The sequence below is a fragment of the Diceros bicornis genome, chromosome 35 (genome assembly GCF_020826845.1).
Source record: "Diceros bicornis minor isolate mBicDic1 chromosome 35, mDicBic1.mat.cur, whole genome shotgun sequence".
In the NCBI taxonomy this organism is placed as follows: Eukaryota; Metazoa; Chordata; class Mammalia; order Perissodactyla; family Rhinocerotidae; genus Diceros; species Diceros bicornis.
The window spans coordinates 20,604,346-20,630,010 of NC_080774.1; the positions used below are offsets into that span (position 1 = coordinate 20,604,346).

A 25,665-nucleotide genomic window follows, 5' to 3' on the forward strand; every position below is an offset into this window, starting at 1 on the left:
AAAATTTCTTTTCCTTCTGATGACAACTTTTAAGATCTACTCTCTTAGCAACTTTCAGATATGCAATACATTATTATTAACTGCAGTCACCGTGCTGCACGTTACATCCCCATGACTTATATATTTTGTAACTGAAAGTTTGTACCTCTTGACTTTCTTCACCCATTTCACCCACCCCCTATTCCCCCCACCTCTGGCAACCACCAGTCTGTTCTCTGTATCTATAAACTCTGGTTTTTTTGTTTGTTTTTTAGATTCCCCATATAAGTGAGATCATACAGTATTTGTATTTCTCTGTCTGACTTATTTCACTTAGCATAATGCCTTCAAGTTCATCCATGTTGTCACAAATGGCAAAGTTTCATTCTTTTTTATGGCTGAGTAGTATTCCATTGTATATATACCACAATTTCTTTATCCATTCATCCATCAATGGATGCTTAGGTTGTTCCCATATCTTGGCTATTGTAAATAATCCTGCAATGAACAAGGGGGTGCAGATATATTTTCAAGGTAGTGTTTTTGTTTTCTTTGGGTAAATACCTAGAAGTAGAATTGGTAGATCATATGGTAGGTCTATTTTTAATTTTTTGAGGAACCTCCCTACTGTTTCCATAGTGGTTGCACCAATTTACATTCCCACCAACAGTGCACAAGGGTTCCCTTTTCTCCACATCCTTGCCAATACTTGTTATTTCTTGTCTTTTTGATAGTAGCCATTCTAACAGGCGTGAGGTGATGTCTCATTGTGGTTTTGATTCGCATTTCCCTGATGATTAATGATGTTCACCATCTTTTCATGTACCTGTTGGCCGTCTGTATGTCATCTTTGGAAAAATGTCTGTTCAGATCTTCTACCCATTGTTTAATCAGCTTGTTTGGTTTTTGCTATTGAGTTGTATGAGTTCTTTATATATTTTTGATATTAATCCCTTATCAAATACATGATTTGCAAATATATTCTCCCATTCTGTAGGTTGCCTTTTCATTTTGTTGATGGTTTCCTTTGCTGTGCAGAACCTTTTTAGTTTGATGTAGTCCCACTTGTTTATCTTTGCTTTTGTTGCTTTTACTTTTGGTGTCAGATTCAAAAAATCACCACCAAGACCGATATCAAGGAGCTTTTCCCCTATGTTTTCTTCTAGGAGTTTTATGGTTTCAGGTCTTACATTCAAGTCTTTAATCTGTTTTGAGTTGATTTTTGTTGATGGTGTAAAATAGTTGTCCAGTTTCATTCTTTTGCGTATGGTTGTCCAGTTTTCCCAACACCATTTATTGAAGAGACTGTCCTTTCCCCATTGTATATTCTTGGCTCCTTTGTCGAAAATGAATTGACCACATACGCGTGGGTTTATTTCTGGGCTCTCTATTCTGTTCCATTGATCTATGGGTCTGTTTTCATGCCAAGACCATACTATATTAGTTACTGTGCTTTGTCATAGAGTTTGAAATCAGGGAGCATTATGCCTCCAGCTTTGTTCTTCTGTCTCCAGATTGCTTTGGCTATTCAGGGTCTTTTGTGGTTCCACACAAATTTTAGGATTGTTCTCTGTCTGTGAAAAATGCCATTGGAATTTTGATAGAGATTGCATTTAATCTGTAGATTGCTTTGGGTAGTATGGACATTTTCACAATATTAATTCTTCCAGTCCATGAGTATGGAATATCTTTCCATTTATTTGTGTTTTCTTCAATTTCTTTCCTTAATGTCTTATAGTTTTTAGTATACAGGTCTTTCATCTCCTTGGTTAAATTTATTCCTGGGTATTTTGTTCTTTTAATGCAATTGTAAATGGGATTGTTTTCTTAATTTCTCTTTGTGATAGTTCATTATTAGTATATAGAAACACAACAGATTTTTGTGTACAGATTTTGTATCCTGCAACATTACTGAATTTGTTTATTAGTTCCAGCAGGTTTTTTTCTTGGACTCTTTAGGGTTTTCTATAGATAAAATCATGTCATCCACAAATAGTGACAGTTTTACTTCTTCCTTTCCAATGTAGATGCCTTTTATTTCCTTTTCTTGCCTAACTGGTCCTGCTAAACCTTCTGGTACTGTGTTGAATAGGAGTGGTGAGAGTGGGCACCCCTGTCTTGTTCCTGATCTTAGAGGAAAGCTTTCAGCTTTCACCACTGAGTACGACGTTAGCTGCGGTTTGTCATATATGGCCTTTATTATGTTGAGGTTCTGTCCCTCTGTACCCACTTTGTTAAGTTTTTATCATAAATGGATGTTGAATTTTGTCAGATGCTTTTTCTGTATCTGTATAGACGACTGTATGATTTTTATCCTTCATTTTGTTAATGTGTATCACATGGATTGATGTGCAGATGCTGAACCATCCTCGCATCCCTAGAATAAATCCCACTTAATTGTGCTGTATGATCCTTTTAATGTATTGTTGAATTTGGTTTGCTTGTATTTTGTTGAGGATCTTTGTATCTATGTTCATCACGGATATTGGCCTGTAATTTTCTTTTCTTGTGGTGTCCTTATCAGTTTTTGGTGTCAGGGTAATGCTGGCCTCATAAAATGAATTTGGAAGAGTTCCCTCCTCTCCTGTTTTTTTGAGGAGTTTGAGAAGGATTGGTATTAATTCTTCTTTGAATGTTTGGTAGAATTCACCAGTGAAGCTGTCTGGTCCTAGACTTTTGTTTGTTAGGAGGTTTTGTTTACTGATTCAATCTCCTTACTAGTAATCAGTCTATTCAGATTTTCTGTTTCTTCATGATTCAGTTTTGGTAGGTTGTATGTTTCTAGGAATTTATTCATTTCTTCTAGATTATCCAATTTGTTGGCATATAATTGTTCATTGTAGTCTCTTATGATCCTTTGTATTTCTGTGGTATTAGTTGTAATATCTCCCCTTGCATTTCTAATTTTATTTGAGTCCTCTCTTTTTTTTCTTGGTGAGTCTAGCTAAAGGTTTGTCAATTTTGTTTATCTTTTCAAAGAACCAGCTCTTACTTTCATTGATTTTTTTCCAGTGTCTTTTTAGTCTCTATTTCGTTTATTTCTTCTCTAACCTTTGTTACAGTCACACACCGCATAATGACGTGTTGGTCAACAATGGACTGAATAGACAACAGTGTTCCCATAAGATAAGTACCATACAGCCCAGGCGTGTAGTAGGCTGTACCATCTAGGTTTGTGTAAGTCACTCTATGATGTTTGCACAACAGTGTAATCACCTAACAACACATTTCTCAGAATGTATCCCCATCGTTCAGTGACAGATGACTGTATTTCCTTCCTTCTACTAACTTCAGGCTTGTTCTTCTTTTTCTAGTTTCTTAAGTGTAAAGTTAGGTTCTTTATTTGAGCCTTTTCTTGTTTCTTGAGGTAGGCATTCATCGTTATGAACTCCCCTTTAGAACTGCTGTTGCTGCAGCCCATAAATTTTGGTATGTCTTTGATTTAAAGTCTATTTTGTCTGATAATAGCTATCCCAGCTTTCTTTTGGTTTCCATTTGCATGAAACATCTTTTTCCATCCCTTCAGTTTCAGTCTGTGTCCTTACATCTCAAGCGAGTCTCTTTTAGATGGATCTTGGTTTTTTATCCATTCAGCCATTCTGTCCCTTGACTGGAGAATTCATTCAGTTCTTTTTAATTCACTTTTGGGTTTGTGGAAACCAGCTGACATGATTTAAGAAAGCCCAGACACTTCGTTTTGTCTCTTCTTTTACTTTCGCCTTGGAATTATTTATAGTAACAAAGGCTGTTTATTGAGTACCTGCTATATGCGAGGCACTGTGCCAAGTGTTAACCCATTTAATCCCTCCCGCAACTCCATGATAGGTAAAATTCTTATCCCCATTTTAGAGGTGAAGAAATTGAAGCTCAGAGAGGCTCAATCTGTGCATTTAACGAGTAGTTATGGAGCTGTGCCTCTGTGCCAGGCTCTGTTGTGGACCAAGGATACAGAACAGCCCCAGACCTGTCCGCAGGAATCAGAGACCTCCCCCAGGAAGCCCTCTCTCCTGCCCTCTCTGAGCCCCAGCCGTACTGCTATGGACCGGTTCACTGTGTCTCCTCCTCCTGTCACTCAAGGATGGGCTCTGTGTCTGAGGGCACTCCATCCTCCTCCCCGCATCCAGCTCATGGTCTGGAGGAGGGTCTCACTGTTAGGGTAGCCCTGAAAAGGATGAGAGATGACCATGCCATTTTTTCTCAACAGGGAGGACCTGCTTATCTCTGATTTCTGGAGTTTATCACTAGGTGGGTACCGCCTGGCCAAGGCTGGGGGCAGTAGGGGTGGGAGGAGGGCCTGAATGTGGGCAAAGAAAGGAATCCAGCCTCATTAGATGACGTTTTGCTTCACAGAGCAGTGTACATGCTGGGTGCTAGTTCTGACTTCCCCTCACAGCTGTGGTCTTTTGGCCCTTAACCAACTCTGACCCTCAGTTGCTTTATCTGTGAAATGGAGATGATACTGTGCATATCCTGTGTTATAATTTTGTGTGTTAAATGAGACCTTTTAGTTAAATGGTTAGAATAGTGCTTGCCTGCCACACAAGAAGCAATAAGTGTTAGGTGTCATTATCCTTATTGTTTAAATTAAATTTATCCTGCTCTTTTCCTTGACGTTACAATGGAGACTTTTTCCCCCCATGCAGTTATACTCTTCCTAAACGATGTGTGTAGCAACATAAATATTAATACATGGAGTGAACATACTATAGTTATAATTTTTATTGAGGGATATTTAGTTTGTTTCCTTTGTTTTTTAGTTATTATACATAACTTTGCAATGAGCACCTTTATGCATAAAGCTTTTACCAAATTTAAGATGATCTTCTTAGGATATATTCCAGAAGTGAAATTATTAAGTGAAAGGCAGGGACCAACTTGATATCCATTGTCAAGTTGTTTTTCAAGAAGCTTTTGTCAATTCTTTTAGCAGCAAGGACTAAAACAGCCAGCTTTTCATGCAACCTTTCCTAGCCTGGGGTCTTAGTTAAAGATATCTTTGCTAACAAGTGAAAATTAATATCCTGTGACAATGTATGGCTTTTTCCTTTTTGTTTTGTTTTGCATACAGATGTGTTCAACTAAATTCAGGACTAGAATGCTAAAAGGAGAGACAAGAGAATCCACCACTACATGAGAAGATTTAAACAGTATTTTCCATTAGGCTGTAGAAGCCCCAGCCTACCATTTTTCTTTGACCTTTTTACAGCCATTTACTCCCAGCCATTTATTGTGTGATTTTGAGAGCTCTACTCCTCTATTCTTTCTTATAATCAAAAAAGTAGATACTTCAGAGCTTAACCTGCATTTACCAGGAGCCTCCTATTAATTAGAATGAGTTCACATTAGTTTTAGATGGAAACCGCCCATAAATGAAACCTATTTTTGCTTGAAACATTCTCTTAGGTTGTAGGCTGTGGGTGTGCGGGGACCGGGACAGCCTGTCAGTGTTGGTGGACATGGCTGCGTGTCCAGGCGTGTTTGGAAGGGAGGCCAGCAGCACTTCTCTCTGAGGAGTTGAAGCCTTTACCGCCTTGCTCCTTTTCTCCCTGGTCTGTGGGCTTCGTCTGTGTGATAACCTGGTTCACAGGGCCAGAGCGTGCCCTCTGACTGTACTGGGGGGCCTTTTCTTTCAGAAACCATCAACAGATGTCTTACGAAACATCTGGAACAGCTGAAGGCCCCTGTGGAGACTCTTGAGGAAGCCCTGGGAAACCTGCATCTTGACTCATCGCCAGGTGAATCAGATGCAGCCACGGGCTTCATCCCAGGAGATAGCCTGGCCACAGGAAGCTGCCACTTGAAGTGTGTGTGTTACGGCATTGGGAACTTTGCCAGCTGCGTCATAGCTAGAAACCAGCTAACGTTTTTGCTCCTCTTCCTGGAAAAGTGCCAGGTAGATTTTCAGATTTGTCTTTCTCGCTCCCTCCCCTGGTCTTGCACACGCTGCGCACACAGATGTTCGGGTTCAAATAAACCACTCATTCTTCCCTTCTGCAGATCCCCAGAAGTCACTGCTGGGTGTATGACCCTCTGTTTAGCCCACTCGAAATTGCAGTTCTTAGCAGCCTGGGTGTGACTGTCCTCAGTGAGAATGAGGTAAGTGCTTTAGGAACGGGAAGCCGGAGGCTTTGTAACTGCTCACCTAGCTGACCCCAGGCTCTGTCCTGTGGGCACGTGTTCTTTGAAACAGCAGTCATCCCTGTGCACTGCTTGCTTTCCCAGTGCCTGTAATATGTGACCAGTTACCCACATTTTGGCCTATGTTGTACCTGTCAGAAAAACATACACAAATGGTATGAACCAGAACATGTTAGGTTTGCAAAACTGTTATGAGACTTCAGTGTCCAGAAATTAGGCTAAGTTGGAAAAAAATAAAAAGGGCACACAGCCTCGGTGCCTCCCAAGAGGGCTCTGGTAGGAATTTACCCTGTCCTGGCGAGGGAATAACAGGGATGGAACATCCCTCTTTGGAGCTGTAGCCCAGTCAGACCCACAGCACCTGGCTGTGAGTTGTGGATAAATCCTCTGCCACCCCGGCATCTTGTAAAATGGCAGGGATTTGAAATTTCTTGAGAACCCTGGAAAAAGGAAATTCATTTCACAAGCAGAGGGCTGAAGCCAGTATAGGCCAATGCCTCTGAATTTGGTTTTGCATTGTCTTGGGGTTCACAGAATGGTCATTTGCTTCCTCTCTGTTCTGAAACTGCCATTTCGTTGCTTATTCTGAAACATGAAAATCAGGCCCCGCTGAGAGAAGGGAATCATTCGCCAATGTAGGCAAGCTCCTAAAACACGGCCATTCAGTCCAGACCATCTTTTGTGAGTGCTGCTCTGTGCTAGGCCAGGAGCTCTGGGGAGACCAAGATGAATGGGAGCCGATCCACCTTCATGGAGCCCACAGTCACATCGAGCCATGTGGTCTATAAACAAGTAAAGGACGAATGCACAGTGAGGTAGAACCATAGACTGGGGGTTGAGACGGGAAGGAAATTTGGGCTGTTTGCGGGGGTGGAGGAAGGTTTCCAGCGGCTGAGCTGGGATTTGAAGGTCTACTAGGAGTTTGCTAGAAGGACAGGACCAGGATTGCAGGCGGCCTGTGCAGAGCTGGCTCTTACGAACCGTGGCCAGTTTGTTATTAACATAAGGGAAGCCACAAGGAGAAGAGGGGAGAGAGGAGAGGCCGGGACGTAGGCAGGGGCCAGACAGCAAAGGGAGGGCCTCGTGTTCCCTGCCAAGGAGCTTGGCTGTGGAGCAGTGGTTCTCAAGAGGGGGCAGCTGTGCCCCCCAGGGGACATTTGAAAAGGACTCAATTGTGATAGGGATCTGCAGCAAGTGACACAGGAAGCATGAGGGGTTACTGAACACGGTGCAGGGGGGCAGTAACCATTGCCGTCCCTCTCGCTATCACGGACCCAAGAAGCCCCTTCGTTAATCCAGAGCTTTCTGTGTTTGTGGGACACACGTTTGTTAAGTAAACATGAGTTCTTCCTGGACATCACGATTTCCCACCTCTTAGTCCCATATGCTTTATAGATTCCATACGCACTTCTAATGTAACTCTTCCACAATGGAACTTTTTTTTTCCATTTGATACTTGAACTTGCCTTTCTCTCAGCTCATTATTTTCCCAGCTGTATTGAGATATAATTGACACATAATATTTTGTAAGTTTAAGGTGTCCAATGTGATATGATACACGATATTGTGAAATGATTACCACACTAAGGTGACACATCTGTCACCTCACATGATTACATGTTTGTTGATGTGAGAACTCTCAGCTCATTATTAATCTGTCCTTACCTCTCCCTCACCTTGTTGTAAGAAGTGTGTTACACCTGTGCATACTGTACCCCCAGGAAGGAAAACGGAGTGTTTGTGGTGAGCCCACCATCTTTTACATGCTCCATTGTGGGACAGCCCTATACAACAATCTCTTATGGAGTAACTGGTCAGTAGATGCCCTGTCCAAGATGGTCATCATTGGGAACAGTTTCAAAGGACTTGAGGAGAGGTAAGCTTGAGAACACCGGGATTCTGTCAGGCCCGAGGGGAAGCCCATTCCTCAGACTGACCCCCAAGGAGAAACGTTCAGACAAAGGGTTAGATGGAAGACAGGCTGTGAAGCAAGTTAAGGAATCTTTATGCCAGTAATTCCTTCCTCCCTGATGATGGACAGAGATGTTTTTTAAAAATGGGAAAAACCATTTGATTTCTCTTGATTCCCTCCGTTTCACGATGCCTGTGGGTCTGCTCTGTCATTTTTCTCTTGATGACATGGGCAGTTACTGGGGCATTCACACTTCCTACTGATTATTTAACCCACTCTACATCCCACATTTAAAAAAAATTCTTGGTTTATTTACAACATCTTGCCTTTCTATGTTTTAAGTGGAATAAAGCCATTCTCATGATCCATCTCCTAATCATGTTTTTTTAATTTTTATTTCTAGATTGCTGACAAGTATTCTGCAGAAAAATTACCCCTACATTGCAAAGGTATTTATCTGATGAAGGGCTGGGATGGAAAACGGTGTGCAGTTGTACTTTCTGCCTCACCATGAGGAGTGCTGCCTTCAGGTGTGTAGGAGGGAGGACGCTCATGAGGGGCTAACTGAAGGCACAGTGAGGTTACTGTTCTGTCAGGGAGCTCTCTCCATGGGTCTGTGTTCCAGAAAGCTATGCACTTTAGCACATCTCTTCATTTTTTCCTAATTTCCTTTATTCTCAGTATCATAGTCCAACATGTCTACTGCCCTTGGGGCTTCCAATTCATTGCACAAAAGCACTTAAAATATCCTAGTCTTTACTTTTTAAAAAGTATAACAGAGTGGGGGGTGGTGACCAGTAAAATGGAAATATAGCCCAGGAGAGAGGGGTTTGCTATGACCACCAGGTTTTTACGTTTTATGTTTGGATTTTTCTGCTCAGATTTTACAGGGACTGGAGGAGCTTGCGTTTCCTCAGACTTCACAGTACATGGACGTGTTCAATGATACCGCCATCCAGTGGTTCCCCGTACAGAAACTACAACAGCTCTCTATGGATACTTGGGCGTTTCGGGAAGAGCCCGATTATCAGGACTGTGAGGACCTTGAAATCATACGGAACAAGACGACGGAAGAGCCTTCAGCTACTGACTTGAACTCGCTGTAGTGCATCCGGTGTTGGCTGAGCGGCAGCTGCCCCAGAGACTCCAGGGAAGGGCGCCACGGAGGGTCTGCAGAGAACTCCTCTGCAGCGGGCCAGATGCAGAGACCAGGAAATCCCTCAACTTGGCTCTCCCGTTGAGAGGATGATACGCTGCGGAAGGACTTGGTGTAAAGTTTTATGCACTTTTAAAGTAGCATTCTCATCTTTTACATCCTTCCTTGGTGACCTGGCCTGACAGGGAGTATCTCCTAAATAGAGATGTTACACTTTGGAAGACGGTTTAAAATCTTGTTTATTCATAAATATGTCCCTCTCAGGTGCGAGTGTCCAGCCTGCCCTGGCCTGCTGCAGTCTACTTGGCCATGTCTATCAGGCTCTGCAGTGAGGTGGGCACCCAGGTCTTCTCGCCCTGGACGAATACCACTCCCCTGTCGATGTAGATGACGATGCGGCCAAAGGTGTAGAGCTGCTTGCCTTCGTGTCGCTTCCCAATGACGGGCATGAAGACAATGTTGTGCTCCTCTGCCTTGGTCTCGATGAGGTCCTTAAAGTTCATGGGCACGGAGCTGGCGGCCACGCCGATGCCCCTCTGGGCCATGTTCTCGGCCTCACGTCGCTCCTGCATGGCCTCGTACTGGAAGTCCTTCCTCCGCTCCGTGTGGGTGAGGTAGGCAATGTTCTCCCGCGCTCCTGGCTGCATGTAGGCCCCTGGAGACACAGAGGGCAGGGAGTGAGACGAGCTGTTGCAGCAGGTACAGAAATCGGGTCTGCCACAGGTGAAACCTACCTGTGACTCACTGAAAGGCAGCTGTGCCTCAAGGACACGCAGCAGTGAATCAAGCAGAGGGTCAGGCGCCTCTGGGGGAGTCAGACAACTGGCTGCCATCACACAGAAACTGGCCTGAAGATTTCTGGCTAATATGTGGTAACCAACCAGAGAGATTATTATTCACGTAAAACGATACATCCGCAAGGGACTTATCCTTTCAGGGCTGGGAACCTTGACAGTTAGCCACCATCCTGTTCCCATCTTGCTTGGTAGAGTTTTCACTCCATACTGCTAAAAAGGCAGCTTTTAGAACCTTGAAAACACAGGGCCTCTCCTGGAGATCTTTTTAACTTAGCCATACAGGCCCTTGGCCCTGGAAGAAGTGAAAATCTATATGGGGAGCTGAAACATACATGTTGAAGGATAATGTAGGACCCCAAATGCCCAGTGCTAACTGAGGGGTACAGATGGGGGACAGTTCCACGAGCTTGGGGCCAGGGTGGCCAAGGAAGAATTTCTAGAAAGTATGAAAATGAAGACAGCCTATTGATGTCCCTTGAAAGACATGGATAAGTAGAGAGCATAGAAGTGTATTTGCCTCAGTAAATGGTATCTAATCCATGAATTCTAACGCTTTGTTTTCATGTAATAGGTTAAGTAGAAAGAGTTAAAGGCTCAGGAAATGGAAATTACAGTCCCGCTGCCTCTGTAGCTGTGTGACCTTGAACAAGTGTTTGGCCTTGTTGAGCTCATCTGTGAAACAAGGTTAGACTCGGTGCTCCGGTGGCCTCTGCTCTGAGAGGTGAGCACACTGACACAGGGCTGGTTGATTAGACTCCCCAAACTCCTGATGTCGGCCGTGACTTCCTTAGAAGCGAGTAGTTGTGGGAACAGATATTAAGTGAACAGTCAACTGCCTACTTCTGACACAACAAAGACACCACCCAGTGAGTGCTGTATATACACCAACAGTAACTCTCTTAATCCCTCTAGGTTCTGTGAGAAACCTAGAAGTAGGTACTAATACTGTCTACAGTTAAAGACATCGGGGCTAAGAGCGGTTCAGCACCTACTAAGCATTAAACTGCCTGGCCTCCTCCACGCTGTGGGCTGTTACACTTGGGCAGCACGCCCACGGTGGTCGAGCAGATGCACGAAGGAACCCTAAGAGCTCCCCAGCACAGTGGTTATGAAGGTGGGCCCTGGAGGTAGACCCCATAGTGGGAGTCCAGCTTAATTAAGTCAGACTCCATTCAGGGAAAACACCCCTCCCAGTCACAGGAGAGCTGGGCAGGGGGTGCTAGCTAACTACACAGCCAAACCCAGTGGGTGAGAGTCAGTGTCTGTGGAGCAGGGGGTGAGCCAGGCTCTAGGCAGCCTACAGGTACCTGAACGCTCTGCTTCTGTGTCACTTACATGTGTTCAGAAACACAGAGCTCAGGCCAGAACACCCAAACAGAATCCCCACTCACCAACATTGGAGGACACCGCCCTGTTCATGATATCCAGGGCTTCGTTAAATTTGTCCTTGACGGACGGGTGTGCCAGCACTTGGTCTGAGAACATGGACTTCCAACCCAGGTACCACTTGGTGATCTCTTCATAATTGGGGCTGTTACTGAGCCAGGAGCACAGCACCTGCCAAAAAGAACAAATAAGAAACTTGCATCCGCACTGGCAACAATTGAGAGCAGAACTTCCAAAGGGGCTATTTGTTTTGTTTTGATTCTGGTCCTATGAGCTGGTGACACTTGTAGGGGGATTATAGGGGCTGAACAGTCTGGTACTTTCAGGTCTGGAATTTGGAGTCAGCTTGGTAGCTGAGTGCCCTTGCATGTAAACTCTGAGCCTCAGCCTGCTGTCTATCCAGTAGGGATTCCACAGGCCCTGCCCCAAAGGGCTGTGGTGAGGAGTGGAGATAACGCAAATAAAGTGCTTCCACCAGCATGTGGCACACAGCAGATGTTGAAGAAATGGTGGTCGCTGTTACCGCTCAACTCATTCCTACCGTCCCATGTGATTTATTTCTGTTACATAAAGCACTATCACCTGAGGGTTATCCAAGGATCGTGCACCTGCAGTCACACCTGAGCAAAAAATTAACTGAATTCTCCCACCCCCAACAAAACCAAGTGTACCTGAAGCCACTTGGGGAAGAAGTGCTTCTCAAGGAGCCCCACCAGGCTGGAGACGGAGATCATCCCTTCCCAGTCGATGACCCAATAAAAAGCATCCATGTGCTGCTGGTGGGGGTTAATGACTAGCTCTCCGAGACAGATCCCTGGAAGACAAACCCAGTCTCTAAGGCCAACCCACAGACACACAAAGAGCAAAATCCTCACCAGACAATGTCAGTCTTTGATCTGCGTTTAAAGGTCAGTTTTAAGCTCTTGACACAGCAATTCTTAAAAAGTTTTTTTCTCTAACCCAGAAATAACTGATATATATTTTGAATCAGATATCACAAATTTCAGAACACCAATAGCTATCCTGTTACCAGAAGCGCAAACGAACCCATCAGGAACTGGGAGGCACGCTGAGTCTGACTAGTCACTACAGCCTTTTAGTTGTTGCTGTAACTGAGCAGCAGAAAGGACCCTGGTTACATTCACATTCAGCCTCAGTACACAAGATGGCACCGCTTTTATGGTGAGAAACCGTGTGTGCTAAGCCTTTTCAGAGAGCTCAAAGTCCGTGTTTTAAGCAGCACGATCATTACTGCTGGCTGCAGAAACCAGGGCACCGAAGGTGCCAGACTTGGATGCGTTTTCCCATTTCCTTACCCAGCTTGGGCACTATGTTCTTGACCATGAATGCCTCCCAGGAGCCAGGGGTGAAGACATCTTTCCACGGCTGCAGGATGAGCTTGGCCGAGGAGTCGCTGGGGTGCCACTTCTGCAGGGCGCTGGACAGCTTGCTGCGGATGGGGGAATAGAGCGGCTCCAGGCGCGCCTGCATGAGGGGCAGCCACGGGTGGATCCACGAGTGGATGGGGACGGTGTCCGTCAGCGGGTTCCAGTTCTCCACCTGCAGGAGTGGGGGAAAAACAGTTCATGCAGCCTGTGGGGCAGGCACGACAGACACCCTGTGTAGTTAATGGCGTGGAGGCCACATGCTCTCCTGGCCAAGGTCCACAGTCCTTTCCACGTGTGGGGGACACATTAGGTACAAAGAGGCTGCCAAGGTGCTTTCTAGGCATTTTGCACTACATTTCCCCAAAACAGAGACACTGACCTACAAAGAAACATACCCATGAAGTGGTATTAAATCTCAGAAATGGCACAATTTAATTTTATTAAAGAAACCAAGAAAATGAATTCTCTATTAAGGGTGGCTTTGAGGAAAAAAGTGCTGAGAAAAGGCTGGAGTTAGCATTATAGGACAGTAGCTGTGCTGACGAATTCTGTTAACTGCAGGCGTTTTAACAGCACTGAGATCGTGAAGAGAAATGCTGAACAAGTCCCCAAGGTTACTGACAACAGACAGCTGTTTCCTCGACTCTGGGCCTACCTCTTTCTGCAGCTTGGGGAAGATGAGCTGGTCCAGTATGTTATCTAGGATCCACACGGGGATAATGTGCACCCAGCTATCCAAAAAGTCCACCATCGGGTCACAGTTCCTTGGTTGCCACTGGGTGACAATGTTTCGAACAAAAGGCATCCAGACTTCCCAAATGAGCCTGAGAGAGAAAGCAGCGGGCAGGGTGGCTACTGCGCTGACTGGTCTCAAAGTGTGCACAGTACACCACCACCCCCACTCTGGAATGAGAAAGAGCAAGGCAACAGCGTGGGAGCCCGATCACACAGCCGTCAGGCCAGCCCCCACTGGCCAGACCTGTGCCTGCCTCTTCCTGTGCCCACTCAGCTTGGGCCTCAGTCTCCACAGGAGCACCGGCCTGGCTTGGCAGGGTTGCTGCGGGGGTCACACAGGCTCGTGGCCCTGGAACAAAGGCTCCCTCTCCAGGTGTCATGTGTTTTCCCACCTAGAGCTCTCTGCACAGCTGACGCCTTACTCCTTGGGTCACAGCTTGAACGTCACCTCCTCTGACAGAGCTCCACTCCATCAGACGGGTGTGCGCCCCTGTTATCCTCTGTTGCTGTGCCCAGTGTGCACCCTGGGTTTGTGTGTCCACTTCCTCATTCTCCATCTGCCTTTTCCACTTACGGGAGACAGAGGCTGTCTGCTTTACTCCCGGGGCAAGCCGAGTACCTGGCACATGCACGACACTCAACAGACACTTGACAAGCATAAGATGAATGAATGAATGACCTGAAATCCTAGAGCAGTGCGAGCATGTAGAAGAGCCCCATTAAAGGCGAGCACCCCCACCTTCCCCAGCCTAGTAGTGATCCTTCCCAGTCCCCCAGGAGCCGGCAGCAGGAGCACAGTGCCCCGCCCTGCACGGACTACCTGTGAAAGGCATCTGCCGAGAGGTCCTGCCCACCGTGGGACAGGAGCTGGTCGTTCTCCAGCAGGCTTTTCCACTTGGAGATGATCTCGGTGCCGTAAGTACAGTCCTGAGGAGAAGCACACAGCCACTGAGAGGCAGCAAGTCAACAGCCCTCCTGCCCTCTGGATGATCTCTTGGAGCCAAGGCATGGCCCAAACAAGAGGCAGAGAGGTTGATTTCCCCGGCAACTCACTTTGAGGGGATCCCACTCCTTGAAGTACTCCTTCATGAGCGGGTAGACGATGGCCACGGCGAGGTCCACGCGGTCGGACATCCGGTACTCCTCGTAGTACTTGTCCTGCAGGGTCTCGAAGATGCGGGCGCACTCGTCCAGGGTGAGGGGGTCGCTGCAGTTGGGCTGCATGCGCCGCTCGCACTCCTCCACCATCTCCAGGACCTTGCTGAGGTTGCCGATGAGCCGCTCCTCGTGGTCCAGGACCTCCGACATCTTCTCCAGCTCGTGGGAGAGGGTGACCACCATGTCCCGCTCGTACTGCAGCTGCCGGTCGTTCTGGATGATCTCCTGCTCCGTGAGGTCGATGAGCAGCTGCAGGTTGTGCTCCAGCTCGGGCAGCGCGAAGCCCGGGGCCTTGGCCTCTCTGCCGGGCTGTGGCAGCGGCGGCGCCAGCAGCGGCAGCCCGTCGTCAGGGATGCTGTGCTTGTGGCTGATCTGGCTGTAGCTGTAGTAGACCTTCTGCTCCCGCCCAGTCATGTCTATCACCTTGGAGAAGGTGGCAGAGGGGACGCAGGTTAGCACTCACCACGTGCCCTCGTCAACACAGGGCCAAGGCCAGGGGAGGGCGCGACGCTAGAGGTGTGTGAAACAGCACTACCCAGCAGAGCTGGAGACGGCAGTGCTTCTCCAAGTGGGGTCCACACAGCCCTAGACTGGAGGAGACTCAAGGGACACAACCATCAGACGCAACCAGCAGTTCTAGACTGGAACCCTCTGGACAAACCACACGGAGACGACGTTTTAGGAAAACTGACAAAATTTGAATACAGAATTTAGCTGAGAGGAAAATCTATCTTCATGGAAAAGCAGAGGCTGTACTGATCAAAAGCAGGTAATAAAACAACAGATACAATCAAACTACCAGATTTCAGTAAAAAACATGCATATTTAAGCAAAGAAAAAGATCTGGAAGGATGTATGTTTAAGTGTTAAAACTAGTAATCTTTGGGAAGGAAGGAAAATAATATTTTTTATATTTTTGCTTCTCTATTTCCTAATTTTCTAAAATGTACTGCACACTGCTCTGTAATAGTTATTTCTTTAATTTAAAAACAAAATGAAATGTTCAAAAAAACAGTTGCTGGACAAAGATAACCTAGGAAATGAGCTAATTCCAACATTTTAAGAAAACTGAGGGAATGTGAATATGGACTTGACTTCTGAAACAGACTTGTCACCACTTTAAATAACAGTGGGATCAATGAAGCACCCACATTAGAATCACTTGGGGAGGGGCCGGCCCCGTGGTGTAGTGGTTAAGTGCAAGTGCTCCTCTGCTGGCGGCCCAGATTCGGATCCCGGGTGCGCACCGACGCACCGCTTGTCAAGCCATGCTGTGGCAGCGTCCCACATAAAGTGGAGGAAGATGGGCACGGATGTTAGCCCAGGGCCAATCTTCCTCAGCAAAAAGAGGAGGATTGGCATGGATGTTAGCTCAGGGCTGATCTTCCTCACAAAAAAAAAAAAAAAAATCACATGGGGAGAAGTAACAACCATGGAGTCCTCGGGCCCAGCCTAGACCTGACTTAAAATCTCTGGCTGGGACCTGGACATCTGCATTTCTTACCCCCACCCCCCGCCCCCGCCTGCCAGGTGATTTGATGCACAACACCCTGACACTTGAGAGCCCACTCAAGATCTGAGTTCTATGACACACTCTATCTCCTACAGCAAACGACAACAGCCACCTGTCTCCACTGTTCTTCAGCTGCTTGGGAGAGTGACGGAAAACCTAGGACTATATGCACCTAACAGTGGCTGAAATCTGATTTATTAAAAAAAAAAAACCTCAATGCTGATGTGTCCTGAGGACTCTCTTCCGCACTCCTGGTCAGCGAGCGAGCGACTGCACCCTCCCGGGATTTAAGAGCCTTACATCCCTTCCTAGTCCTTAACCTGGTGACTGTGCTCCTTCCTTACAAGATGTCTGAAACAAAGGCCAGGCTTTATACACAAACCAGCCTGCCACAAACCCAAACCAACCCAGAAAAAGTTACAGGTCAAGCAGTAGAGGCAGGGCCAAGGAACAGTAGAGCCACTCTCTGGAATTATGCACTAACAGCGATGTTCACACTGAGTTTTTAGTAACACGAATGTTATTAAATTCACTGACTGTAAACTCCAGAAAGGTGGGAACACTGATTCTTCACTAAGGTGCCATGAAGAGTGCCTGGCACAGAGCAGGAACTTGGTAGGAACGGGAACACGCTGCTCTCCAGTGAGAAAAGCAAGATAAAAAGAAGGAGCCCAGAGGGACCTTAGAAAGTGTTCAGTGATTGCTCCTGGGGGCAGGATTACTTTTTCGTGTTTTCCAACGCCCCCTCCTGGACCAGGTGTCCGAGGGCCCCCGTACCTTGACCTGAGAAAGCTCCTTCTGGGGGGCGGTGAGCTTCTTGCTAATCCTGCCCTTGGCCTTCAACTCCTCCACCGTCTTGTACGAGTATTTGGGCTTCTTCTTGCTGCCGCTGGGGTCTTTCCTCCACTGGCTCAGCTCCTTCTGAAACTCCTGAACCAGAGGGATGCAGTCAGGTACAACAAGAAAGGCCACTTTTTACACTGAGACCAGCAGCAGACATTCAGTAGCCGCAATCTTAGATTCACACATCGTTCTGTGCTAAGGATTGTGCCTGCGTGACACTAAAACCATCAAATGATACCCCTGACACCCATTCACCTTCTCACAATAACGAAGTGCAGAAGGCAGGATAGCAGACTGGAAGAGGAACGCAAAGATAAAGGCAACACTGAGGCCCTGTGGCTTAAAGGTTAAGTGCACGCGCTCTGCTACTGGTGGCCCGGATTCGGATCCCGGGTGTGCACCAACGCACCGCTTCTCCAGCCATGCCGAGGCCGCGTCCCACATACAGCAACTAGAAGGATGTGCAGCTATGACGTACAACTATCTACTGGGGCTTTGGGGGAAAAAAAGGAGGAGGATTGGCAATAGATGTTAGCTCAGAGCTGGGCTTCCTCACACACACACAAACAAAAAGATAAAGGCAACACTTACTGAGCATCTACCATGGGCAGAGACTATGCTAGTTTCAAATTTATCTCATGTGAAACTTAGAAATACAACATAAAAGATTTACTTGCTTCTAATTTAAAATGAAGGTAAATAAGTTTCAAGGCAGATATCTTTTGTAATCAGGGTTCGCAGAACTTTTCTGTACAAAGACCTAAAGTAAAGGAGGGAGCTGTTGGTCTGAGGGTAGCAGAGTCCAGCCCACAGAAGTGGGCTTTGTGGTTGTCATTTTGTTTTTCTCACACTGGTTTAAAACTTGTAATTTTTTCTTAAAAAAAATCTGGACTTCTACTTCGGGAAAATCTGAAGATCAGGCAAAACTGAGCCCACATTCTAAATGGCAACAATCACCTAGAGCTGACTAGAAACTAGCCCTTTAGACAGGCCCTGCCCCTCCTCGCTGCCTCAGCCCTGGCTCACCTTCCTCACTTGTTGCACGCCTGGCATCTGCTGGCTTCTAATTCTGAGAGCCCCTGACTCAGCAGTCAGTCCCACCTCATCCCACGTCTCCCTCCTCGGTCAAAGGAGAGGGTCAGCAACAAGAAGTGGCCATGCGTCTCTGCAGCCTCCTGCTGTCCCTCATCAACACAAGGGGGCAAGGAGTAGTATTTCAGTCACGACCGCCGGCTTCTTCCACCACTGGAGCCAAGCTACACACACCTGACCCCAGATGGCCCCTGCTGCACCTGAGGTGAAACCCCAGCACCTATAGATGGCCTTCAGGGCCTGGCGGTGTGGCCCGCATCTCTCAGTGCACCAGGATCCCCCTCCCTGCTTGGTGGGCTTGGATGCTGCCATAACAGTCTCCTTTATGGGCTCTTCACCCAAGCTCGGAGCTTCTCTCAGCGTCCTCTGGCCTCTCGACTCGCCCTGTGGCTGGTGCCTTCTCTCCTGCCAGGTGTCAAGTGAAATATTTCCTTCCCTGAGAGGTCTTCCCTGCCCACCCTATCTATTCAAGTATGCTCAGGCGCCTCCCACACACACACACTCCCAACCTTATTTTCTACTGGGCACTTCTTAGCACTTATTGCACTTTCTAACCACACCGTGGTTCGCTGTTTGCTGTCTCTCTGTGGACCAGCACAGCACCTACAAACAGGTGTGCAAGAACCATCTGAAGACTCACCGGATATGAATGAATGAACAGATGAACTAACAAGGATGTGAAATGACACACACACCACCCCCTCACATCTCCTGACTCTGGTTACCTCCTCCGCTTCCTCTTCTGAGTCGACCACGGGGAAGTCCTGCAGGGACTGAGTGGTACGCTCCGAGCCGTAAGCTCCCACAGCGCCCTTTCCCTTTCTCTGTTTGGCTTCGATTGGGTTAATGATACCTGACATATTGCAGCAAAAGAAAAAAAGAGAGACTTTAGATCACAGCAATTCCTGTCTTTGGATAAGCCAATCGGTGAAGTCACGCTTCCACGGTCCATACATGCAGTAACACCCTACCCAGGAAGGACAGCCTTCTCTGCCCTCAAACACTGTTCAGTCCCCTGTGATGTGAAACTTCTGAGCATTTCTGCTGCCACAGAACAGTGTGCTAACATTAGGTTATTTATGTCCTACACACAGATTTCCATTTCCACCTGGATTCATGTTTTTAGTGGACTGGAAGAAAAGAGAACAGTTTGTTTACAACTGGGAACTCCAGCATACTAAATCCTACCTGTCGCTTATCTCAAAGCCTCTGATAAGGAAAGTACGGTAACTCAGGTAATATATCTGTTCTGACTGAAGCGAGGTGAAGCTGCCACGTAACGTGAGACTCCATCTATTCTACTTAGTAGTTCACATTTCCTATGCTTGTTTTATAACACGTTTAAGCCTTGGAAATAGACATGTTTTTCTTATGAAAGAGTTTACAAACAGGACTACAACATCTCAATGAAGATTCCCTCCCACCCCAAACTTTCTACCTCCTCCCCCTTCCAGTTAGTCCTGTTGAAATCTCAAATTAGACCAGTCCCCTCAGTCTCATTCCAGTCACCATTCGAACTTTACTCAAGTTCATGGACTTTTCACACAGCTAATGTTTTCAACACATAACCTGGATTTACCTTTAGCAGTTACTTAGGGAGTGGGATCTGAATTATAGAGAATACTATCATTTGTATCCACTTGGTGACTGCTCACGGGAAACAGGTCAAGGAAAGGGAAAACAAGTTCTCACAGGAGGAGTCCAAGTGCTTGGTGTCAATGGCTTTGCTATCGAGGAGATAAGGATGTCTGAGAAGAGCCGTGTGTGACGGGGTCAGGGGTGAAGACAAGAGGAGACAGTGCTGCTGAGAGAAGATGGAGATAACCAATGCAGGAACTGCTCAGGCAACTTTACAGCCACGTGTCTCCAGCTATTAAAAAAGCTACACACATGGGGCCGACCTGGTGGCGTAGCAGTTAAGTTCACACGCTCCACTTCAGTGGCCTGGGGTTCACGGGTTCGGATCCTGGGTGCGGATCAACCCACCACTTGTCAGGCCATGCTGTGGCAGTGTCCCATACACAGTAGAGGAAGATGGGTGCAGATGTTAGCCCAGGGCCAGTCTTCCTCAGCAAAAAGAGGAGGATTGGCATGGATGTTAGCTCAGAGTTGATCTTCCCCACACAAATAAAGCTACAGACAATGTTTTATTGATATTCCTGAAGGACAATAACTGTTTTTGCAAAACTGAAACCCTTGGAGCAGAGACTACCAACTCATGTGCCCTCAGGGCCCAGGATTAATGTCAACAAGTGAAGTGGGCTGGGGTGAAGGACAACAGGGAGACTGCTCCCAAGAGAAGGCCATGTGCCCTGTCCTGGGGCAGCTACGATTCAGCTAAACCAATTACTGCCAGGCAAAATTTAAAATTTCAAGTGAAACTGATTTTTAAACATTGCTGACAAATTCAATTTTTTTTAGAAACACTGGACAGGCCAAAAAGAAGCCTGTCTTCAGCCCATCAGTTTGCAGCCTGTTTTAGCCCCTAACCCTTTTTCTCCTGCTGAAACAAATATTTTATTTGTGTTTGATAAAGCAAGGTAGCTTAGGAGCACAACTGTCTGGTGCTGGCAGAGCAGGCTGTGGAGTTAAAATACTTTTGAAAGAGCAAAAGCAAACCCCTCCACAAACTGCCCCTTTCCTCCACCTCGCCTCCTCGTGCAGACTACAGGGCGATGGTGCCATACCCTGTGCGTTCTTCCCGAGGCCCCTTCCAGGGACGTAGCCCATCTTCTGAAGAAGCTTCTGTCCAATCCCTTTTGTGTGTCTTTCCCAGCTGCCAAAATCCATGAAAGACTTGGTTCCTCCTGCAAAGCCTTTCTGGCTGGGTTTAAAATTGCCACCCTGAAAAGAAGAAAAATCAAAGTTTAGTTGGGGGGGGGGGGGGAGAAGAAAAATCTAAGATAGCAAGCTTGGCTGATGGGAAAATGGCCTGGCAGTCACAGAGCACTATGAAAAGTGTCATACAAACCAAAAATATACCTGTGATGTGTGTTAGGAAAGAGAGACTGCACTGCCCACCTCACACCTCACAGGAACCTGCCACCACAGGGAGAAACCCACACAACTGCCTCCAGCTGAGCACCCTTCCCCCCAGCAGCTTAGGCCACAATGACCTTCCAAAGATATTATTCAAGTCACAATCCTGCGATAAAGACGCTACCGTTTTTAACTTCTTGGGTCCGAAATCCTTAGGAAAGTCATCCTGCTTAACAGGTTTCTCTTCATCATCGGAATCTTCCAACTCCGCCTCCTCTGCTGCCCCTTTCTTGAGCCCCGCGCTGATGAAGTTGACCGGTGCAGAGTAGTCGCGGGCCCTGCAGGCAAACCATGACACCCAGGGTGTCTGTAAGGAACTCCTCTGCAGCCTCCCCTTGTAGAAACTTTGCTGGCCAGAGAATTCCTTAGAGGGGACCTCAAGGGACCCATTTGAAAAGAGCAAATTGTTTACTGATATCAAAAGGGACCCAGATCTGGCTTCCTGTAACCACATTTAATATTTTTACCTGATGTGTTCAAGTCAACTCTATGGCTGAAGAGCTATCAATATTAGTGCAGAGTTGATTAAAAATTCAAAATATGATGAGATAATCCAGGTTTCCTTATACATTTTTTAATTAACTTACTTTAAAAAGCATTTGTTTTGGACACTATTTTGAGTACAAAAATCAAACAGGAAAGAAATTCTGATAGATAAAAATTATAAATAAATTAAAAGAGATTATATGAATAAAAAATGTATTAATAAATTTATCAAACTCTTAGAAAAAGTCCATGCCCATTAAATTTATTTGAATCTGAAAACTAGACTAAAATACCTAAGAAATTAATTCTGTGAGATGCAAAGTACTGATCTGAATCCTGATTACCTCAAGAACAGTACTTATAACGTCATTAACCTCAGTTCCCCTTTGTATAAACCGAACCTGGTATCTTTGTATTGTGGTTAAACGAACAGAGAAAAGATTTCAATGAAAAACCCTGGGAATATTGCAAAATAAAGTGAAGTTTTATAAAATGACCAACCTAGTAATTAAACATCCCCATGGCAGCAATAAAATTCAGAGTCTTTGTTCCTGAAAGATGCTTAGTGGTTACAGAGCCCAAATTTAGTGGTTAAGAGCCCAGACTCTCGAGTCAGAGGCCCAGATTCTCAGCGCCTAGCTGTGTGACCTTTGGCCTCAGTTTATTCATCTGTAAAATGAGATGATAATAATGGTGCCTTTCTTATAAGGTAAATGACACCAGGCGTGTGAAGAACCTAGAACAAGCAAGCAGCCAATAGACGTTGGCTATTATTCTCTTTTGACTATGCAATTCTTCACCTCTGATCTATTTGCCATCTACTTTTACATTTCCCTGCCAGATGAGAAGGGGTTGAATTGATCTCTATACTCTTTCTCCCCAGTAGCAACGGGCTGGAGCCTACAGGGCACAGATGGCGACAGGGAGACACCCACACCTGCTACACACTCTGGTCAAGCGAGCTGTAGCCAGTGCACACGTGACTTCAAACTGAGGAGGGGACTTTCGGCCTGAATCCTCATCTCCCTGCCCCCTCCTAGCCCAGGCCTCCCCCTCTGCAGGGACCACCGCCTCCTCACACAGCTCCATCTTCCACTGTGACTCCACGACAACTCTGCACACCAGCCAAGGGTGCAGACACAGCCCCGCCCCACGCCACACCTCTACCACAGACCCTCGGCCTCTTCTCAAACTGTGCTCCCCTCCCTCTCTCCACTCCAGCCCGCAAAGCCTTTCGCGTCCTCGCGGATATACCCTGTGGCCTCCCGTTAAGGGTTTTTGCTTACCCGCACCTCTCCTACCCTAGTTACGTTCTTTCATTCAGCTCAAGGATGGCTTCTCCAGAGAAATCTTCCTGACCTCTCCAAATAGGTCCAACACCCTAAAACGTGCTCTCCCTTAGGTCCTAAATCAGTTACGAACTTCCATTGTGTGAGTTGTTAATTAACGCCTGTCTCCATCCACTCGAGTCTGGGATCTTGAAAGGCAAGGACTGAGTCTATAGCGCAATGCCTAATACACGTAATCACTCAACAGACACCAACTGATGATCAAATCAGTGAAGGAGCAGCCCTCTAGCCTAAAGAGGAAACAGGACCTCCCTAGCTGATGTCATAGCGCAGGGGCTCAGTAAGGCCAGGAGAGAAGTATATTTATGGGGGTATCTCCCCCACTCCCTCTCCGTCTTCCCTAAAGCAAGAGGAGGCAGCCCCATGCCGGCCAGTACCGTTTGCCTCCAAAGCTGGGCCTCTCTTCGTCCGAGTCCCGCTCTGCCCACACTCCATAGGTGGCCTCTTCCTTGGTCTGCCAGTGGCGCTGCCGGTTGGGGTTGAATTCATTCTGGAGATCCCAGTCGGTGATCTCGAAGTTCTCCCGCTCGTCCTCATCGTCATCCATGTGGCCTTCCCCGTCCCGGTACAAGTGGGACAGTGACATGGCCAGTCACTAAAGGAAGGGATGAAAAAGGCACAGTCTGTGATGAGTCCTGGGCATAGCAGGAGAAGGATTCCCTGTGAGTCCTACTCCCTGCTGCCTTCAGAACTTCCTCCAAACTCACGGTCCCTTAAAACCGTTGTTAAAATTCAACAAAGCAGACGTTAAAACCTTATTTTAGAAAACAAGGGCCAGCCCCAGTGGCCTAGTGGTTAAGTTTGGTGCACTCCGCTTCGGCAGTCTGGGTTCGTGGGTTCGGATCCCAGGTGCGGACCTACACCACTTGTCAGCCATGCTGTAGCAGCGACCCATGTACAAAATAGAGGAAAATAGGCAAGGATGTTAACTCAGGGCCTCAAGCGAAAAGTGGAGGATTGGCAACAGATGTTAGCTCAGGGCAAATCTTCCTCAGCAAAAATAGAACAGAGCCAGTCCTGATGGCCTAGTGGTTAAGTTCTGCATGCTCTGCTTTGGCAGCCCAGGTTTGGTTCCCAGGCGTGGACCCACACCATTTGTCTGTCAGTGGCCATGCTATAGTGGGAGCTCACATACAACAAAAGGGAAGATTGGCAACAGATGTTTGCTCAGGGCGAATCTTCCTCAGCATAAACATTTAGAAAACAATCGGTACGATAACAGATGGAAGAAAAGACTAGTCCCAACAGTCTACGTGATTCTCAAGCATGTATTTCCTAGTCCCAATGTCATAAAAATCACACACTCACATATACACAAACCACACAAAAATAACTAAATAAGTATGTTATTCTATATATTATTGCCTCCAAAACTGGGTGGTCATCTTCCAGGACCCTACACTTTATTATTTTTTCTATCATTGAGGAAAGAGTTATACTGGACCCTTGGCAGTCCCAGGAGGGTGATATTTGAGAATAAGCTTTCTGAAATACATTACTTGATGATGAAACCCTAAGACTTAGTTTTCCTCTGATGAGCTGGAAGGCAGTCTTAATTATGAACACTACCTTAGCAGTCAGACATCTATGGGTTGGAATAGAGAATTCAACTCTTGGTAGCTGGGTGATGAGATTTAGCTGTCTCTTAAATGGATTAACTACTATACCAACCTTTGAGAATGCTTATAAGTCAGATTCAATGAGATGGTGCTTAAAAAACACTTAGCTCAGAATAAGTGCTCCAGGAACAAGAGCTGTTACTGGAGTGCCAAGATTAGGATCATCATCACTATTACTGGATTAGGGAATGAACCTAGCAAAGTGCGTGTGAAATCAGGTACTACAATCACAGCCTGACTTCAAATCCCACTCCTACCAGGTACTCAGTGTATGAGTATTAAATGCACACGAAGTGCCAAGCATGGTGCACTACGCAGTAATACATTCACTGTGTGACAGCGACGTGATTCTTGTCGCCCAGCTGCTGCAAGCAGCCTCTGGGGACAGGAGTTCACTACCGCCACAGGCAGTGTCACACTCGGGTCCGCTCTGTTACACAGTTCTCCCTGCTTGTTCCAGTCTCTGGTGCACTGGCTGGGTGCTGGTGGACCCACGCTCATCCAGGAGTGCAAGGAGGGAGATGTTCTGGGAGGTCCCAGCTACATGGGAGTCAATAACGCCGCTGGGCAGAGTAATAATTAGAGTTGTCACGAGTTAGAGAGGCCTCCACACACGCCAAGCACTGGCTGGACGCTTCAGGCCGATAATGCAAGCATCAAGACCCGTCCACGAGGTGGAGACTACCGGCGTTTCCGTACAGGCTTCAGATAAGGAAAACGAGGCTGAGCGCGGTTACACGACCTGCCCTAGGTCCCGCGGCAGGCAGGGCTCGGCACCCGGGGACTTCAGCCCAGGCTCGGGCTCCGCTGTGCACACTTCGCGGCGGAGGCTCGGTCCCCGCCCGACCCGGCCCCGACTCCCCGGGGACGCCGGGCGGCCCGCCCTCGGCAGAGCCGTCGGCGAAACGGAAGCCCCACGGCGAGGCCGCCTTCCCCGAGCCCTCGCAGCCACTCCCGCCGGCGCGGACGCCCCTTCGCCCCCTCCCCGGCCCCCGGCCCGCTCACCTCGCCCGGGTCCCGCCGGCCACACACAGCTCCCCGCTCCGCGCGAGAGCCCCGCCGCTCGGGACGCCGG

The 25,665-nt window shown here is 47.1% G+C and overlaps 2 protein-coding genes across 2 annotated transcripts in view; one reads left to right on the forward strand and one right to left on the reverse strand.

Moving 5' to 3' along the window:
• SRRD (SRR1 domain containing) overlaps positions 1–9,406 on the forward strand; it is a 12,097-nt gene extending 2,691 nt beyond the window's left edge. Inside the window, exons 4-9 of the mRNA XM_058531096.1 lie at positions 4,184–4,224; positions 5,613–5,872; positions 5,977–6,075; positions 7,839–7,993; positions 8,433–8,478; positions 8,911–9,406. Of these exons, the coding sequence (XP_058387079.1) occupies positions 4,184–4,224; positions 5,613–5,872; positions 5,977–6,075; positions 7,839–7,993; positions 8,433–8,478; positions 8,911–9,135 (826 nt within the window). The 3' untranslated portion in view covers positions 9,136–9,406. The remainder of the gene's footprint in view (positions 1–4,183; positions 4,225–5,612; positions 5,873–5,976; positions 6,076–7,838; positions 7,994–8,432; positions 8,479–8,910) is intronic.
• TFIP11 (tuftelin interacting protein 11) lies at positions 9,407–25,665 on the reverse strand. The gene is made up of 13 exons (XM_058531674.1): positions 25,596–25,665; positions 23,349–23,566; positions 21,261–21,414; positions 20,785–20,941; positions 18,823–18,950; positions 16,940–17,092; positions 14,545–15,072; positions 14,312–14,418; positions 13,412–13,580; positions 12,685–12,928; positions 12,040–12,182; positions 11,374–11,539; positions 9,407–9,840 (listed from the first exon to the last, which is right to left on the reverse strand). Exons 2-13 carry the CDS (start codon positions 23,555–23,557, stop codon positions 9,485–9,487), a joined length of 2,514 nt encoding a protein of 837 aa, XP_058387657.1. The 5' UTR covers positions 23,558–23,566; positions 25,596–25,665; the 3' UTR covers positions 9,407–9,484.

Coding starts and splice junctions, on each gene's coding strand:
- TFIP11 (XM_058531674.1), bottom strand. CDS start 23,557: ATGTCACTGTCCCACTTGTACCGGGACGGGGAAGGCCACATGGATGAC. Junction 12,929..13,411: donor TCCCCAAGCTGCAGAAAGAG/GTAGGCCCAGAG, acceptor CCACTCCTGCAG/GTGGAGAACTGGAACCCGCT. Junction 12,183..12,684: donor GAACATAGTGCCCAAGCTGG/GTAAGGAAATGG, acceptor TTTGTCTTCCAG/GGATCTGTCTCGGAGAGCTA.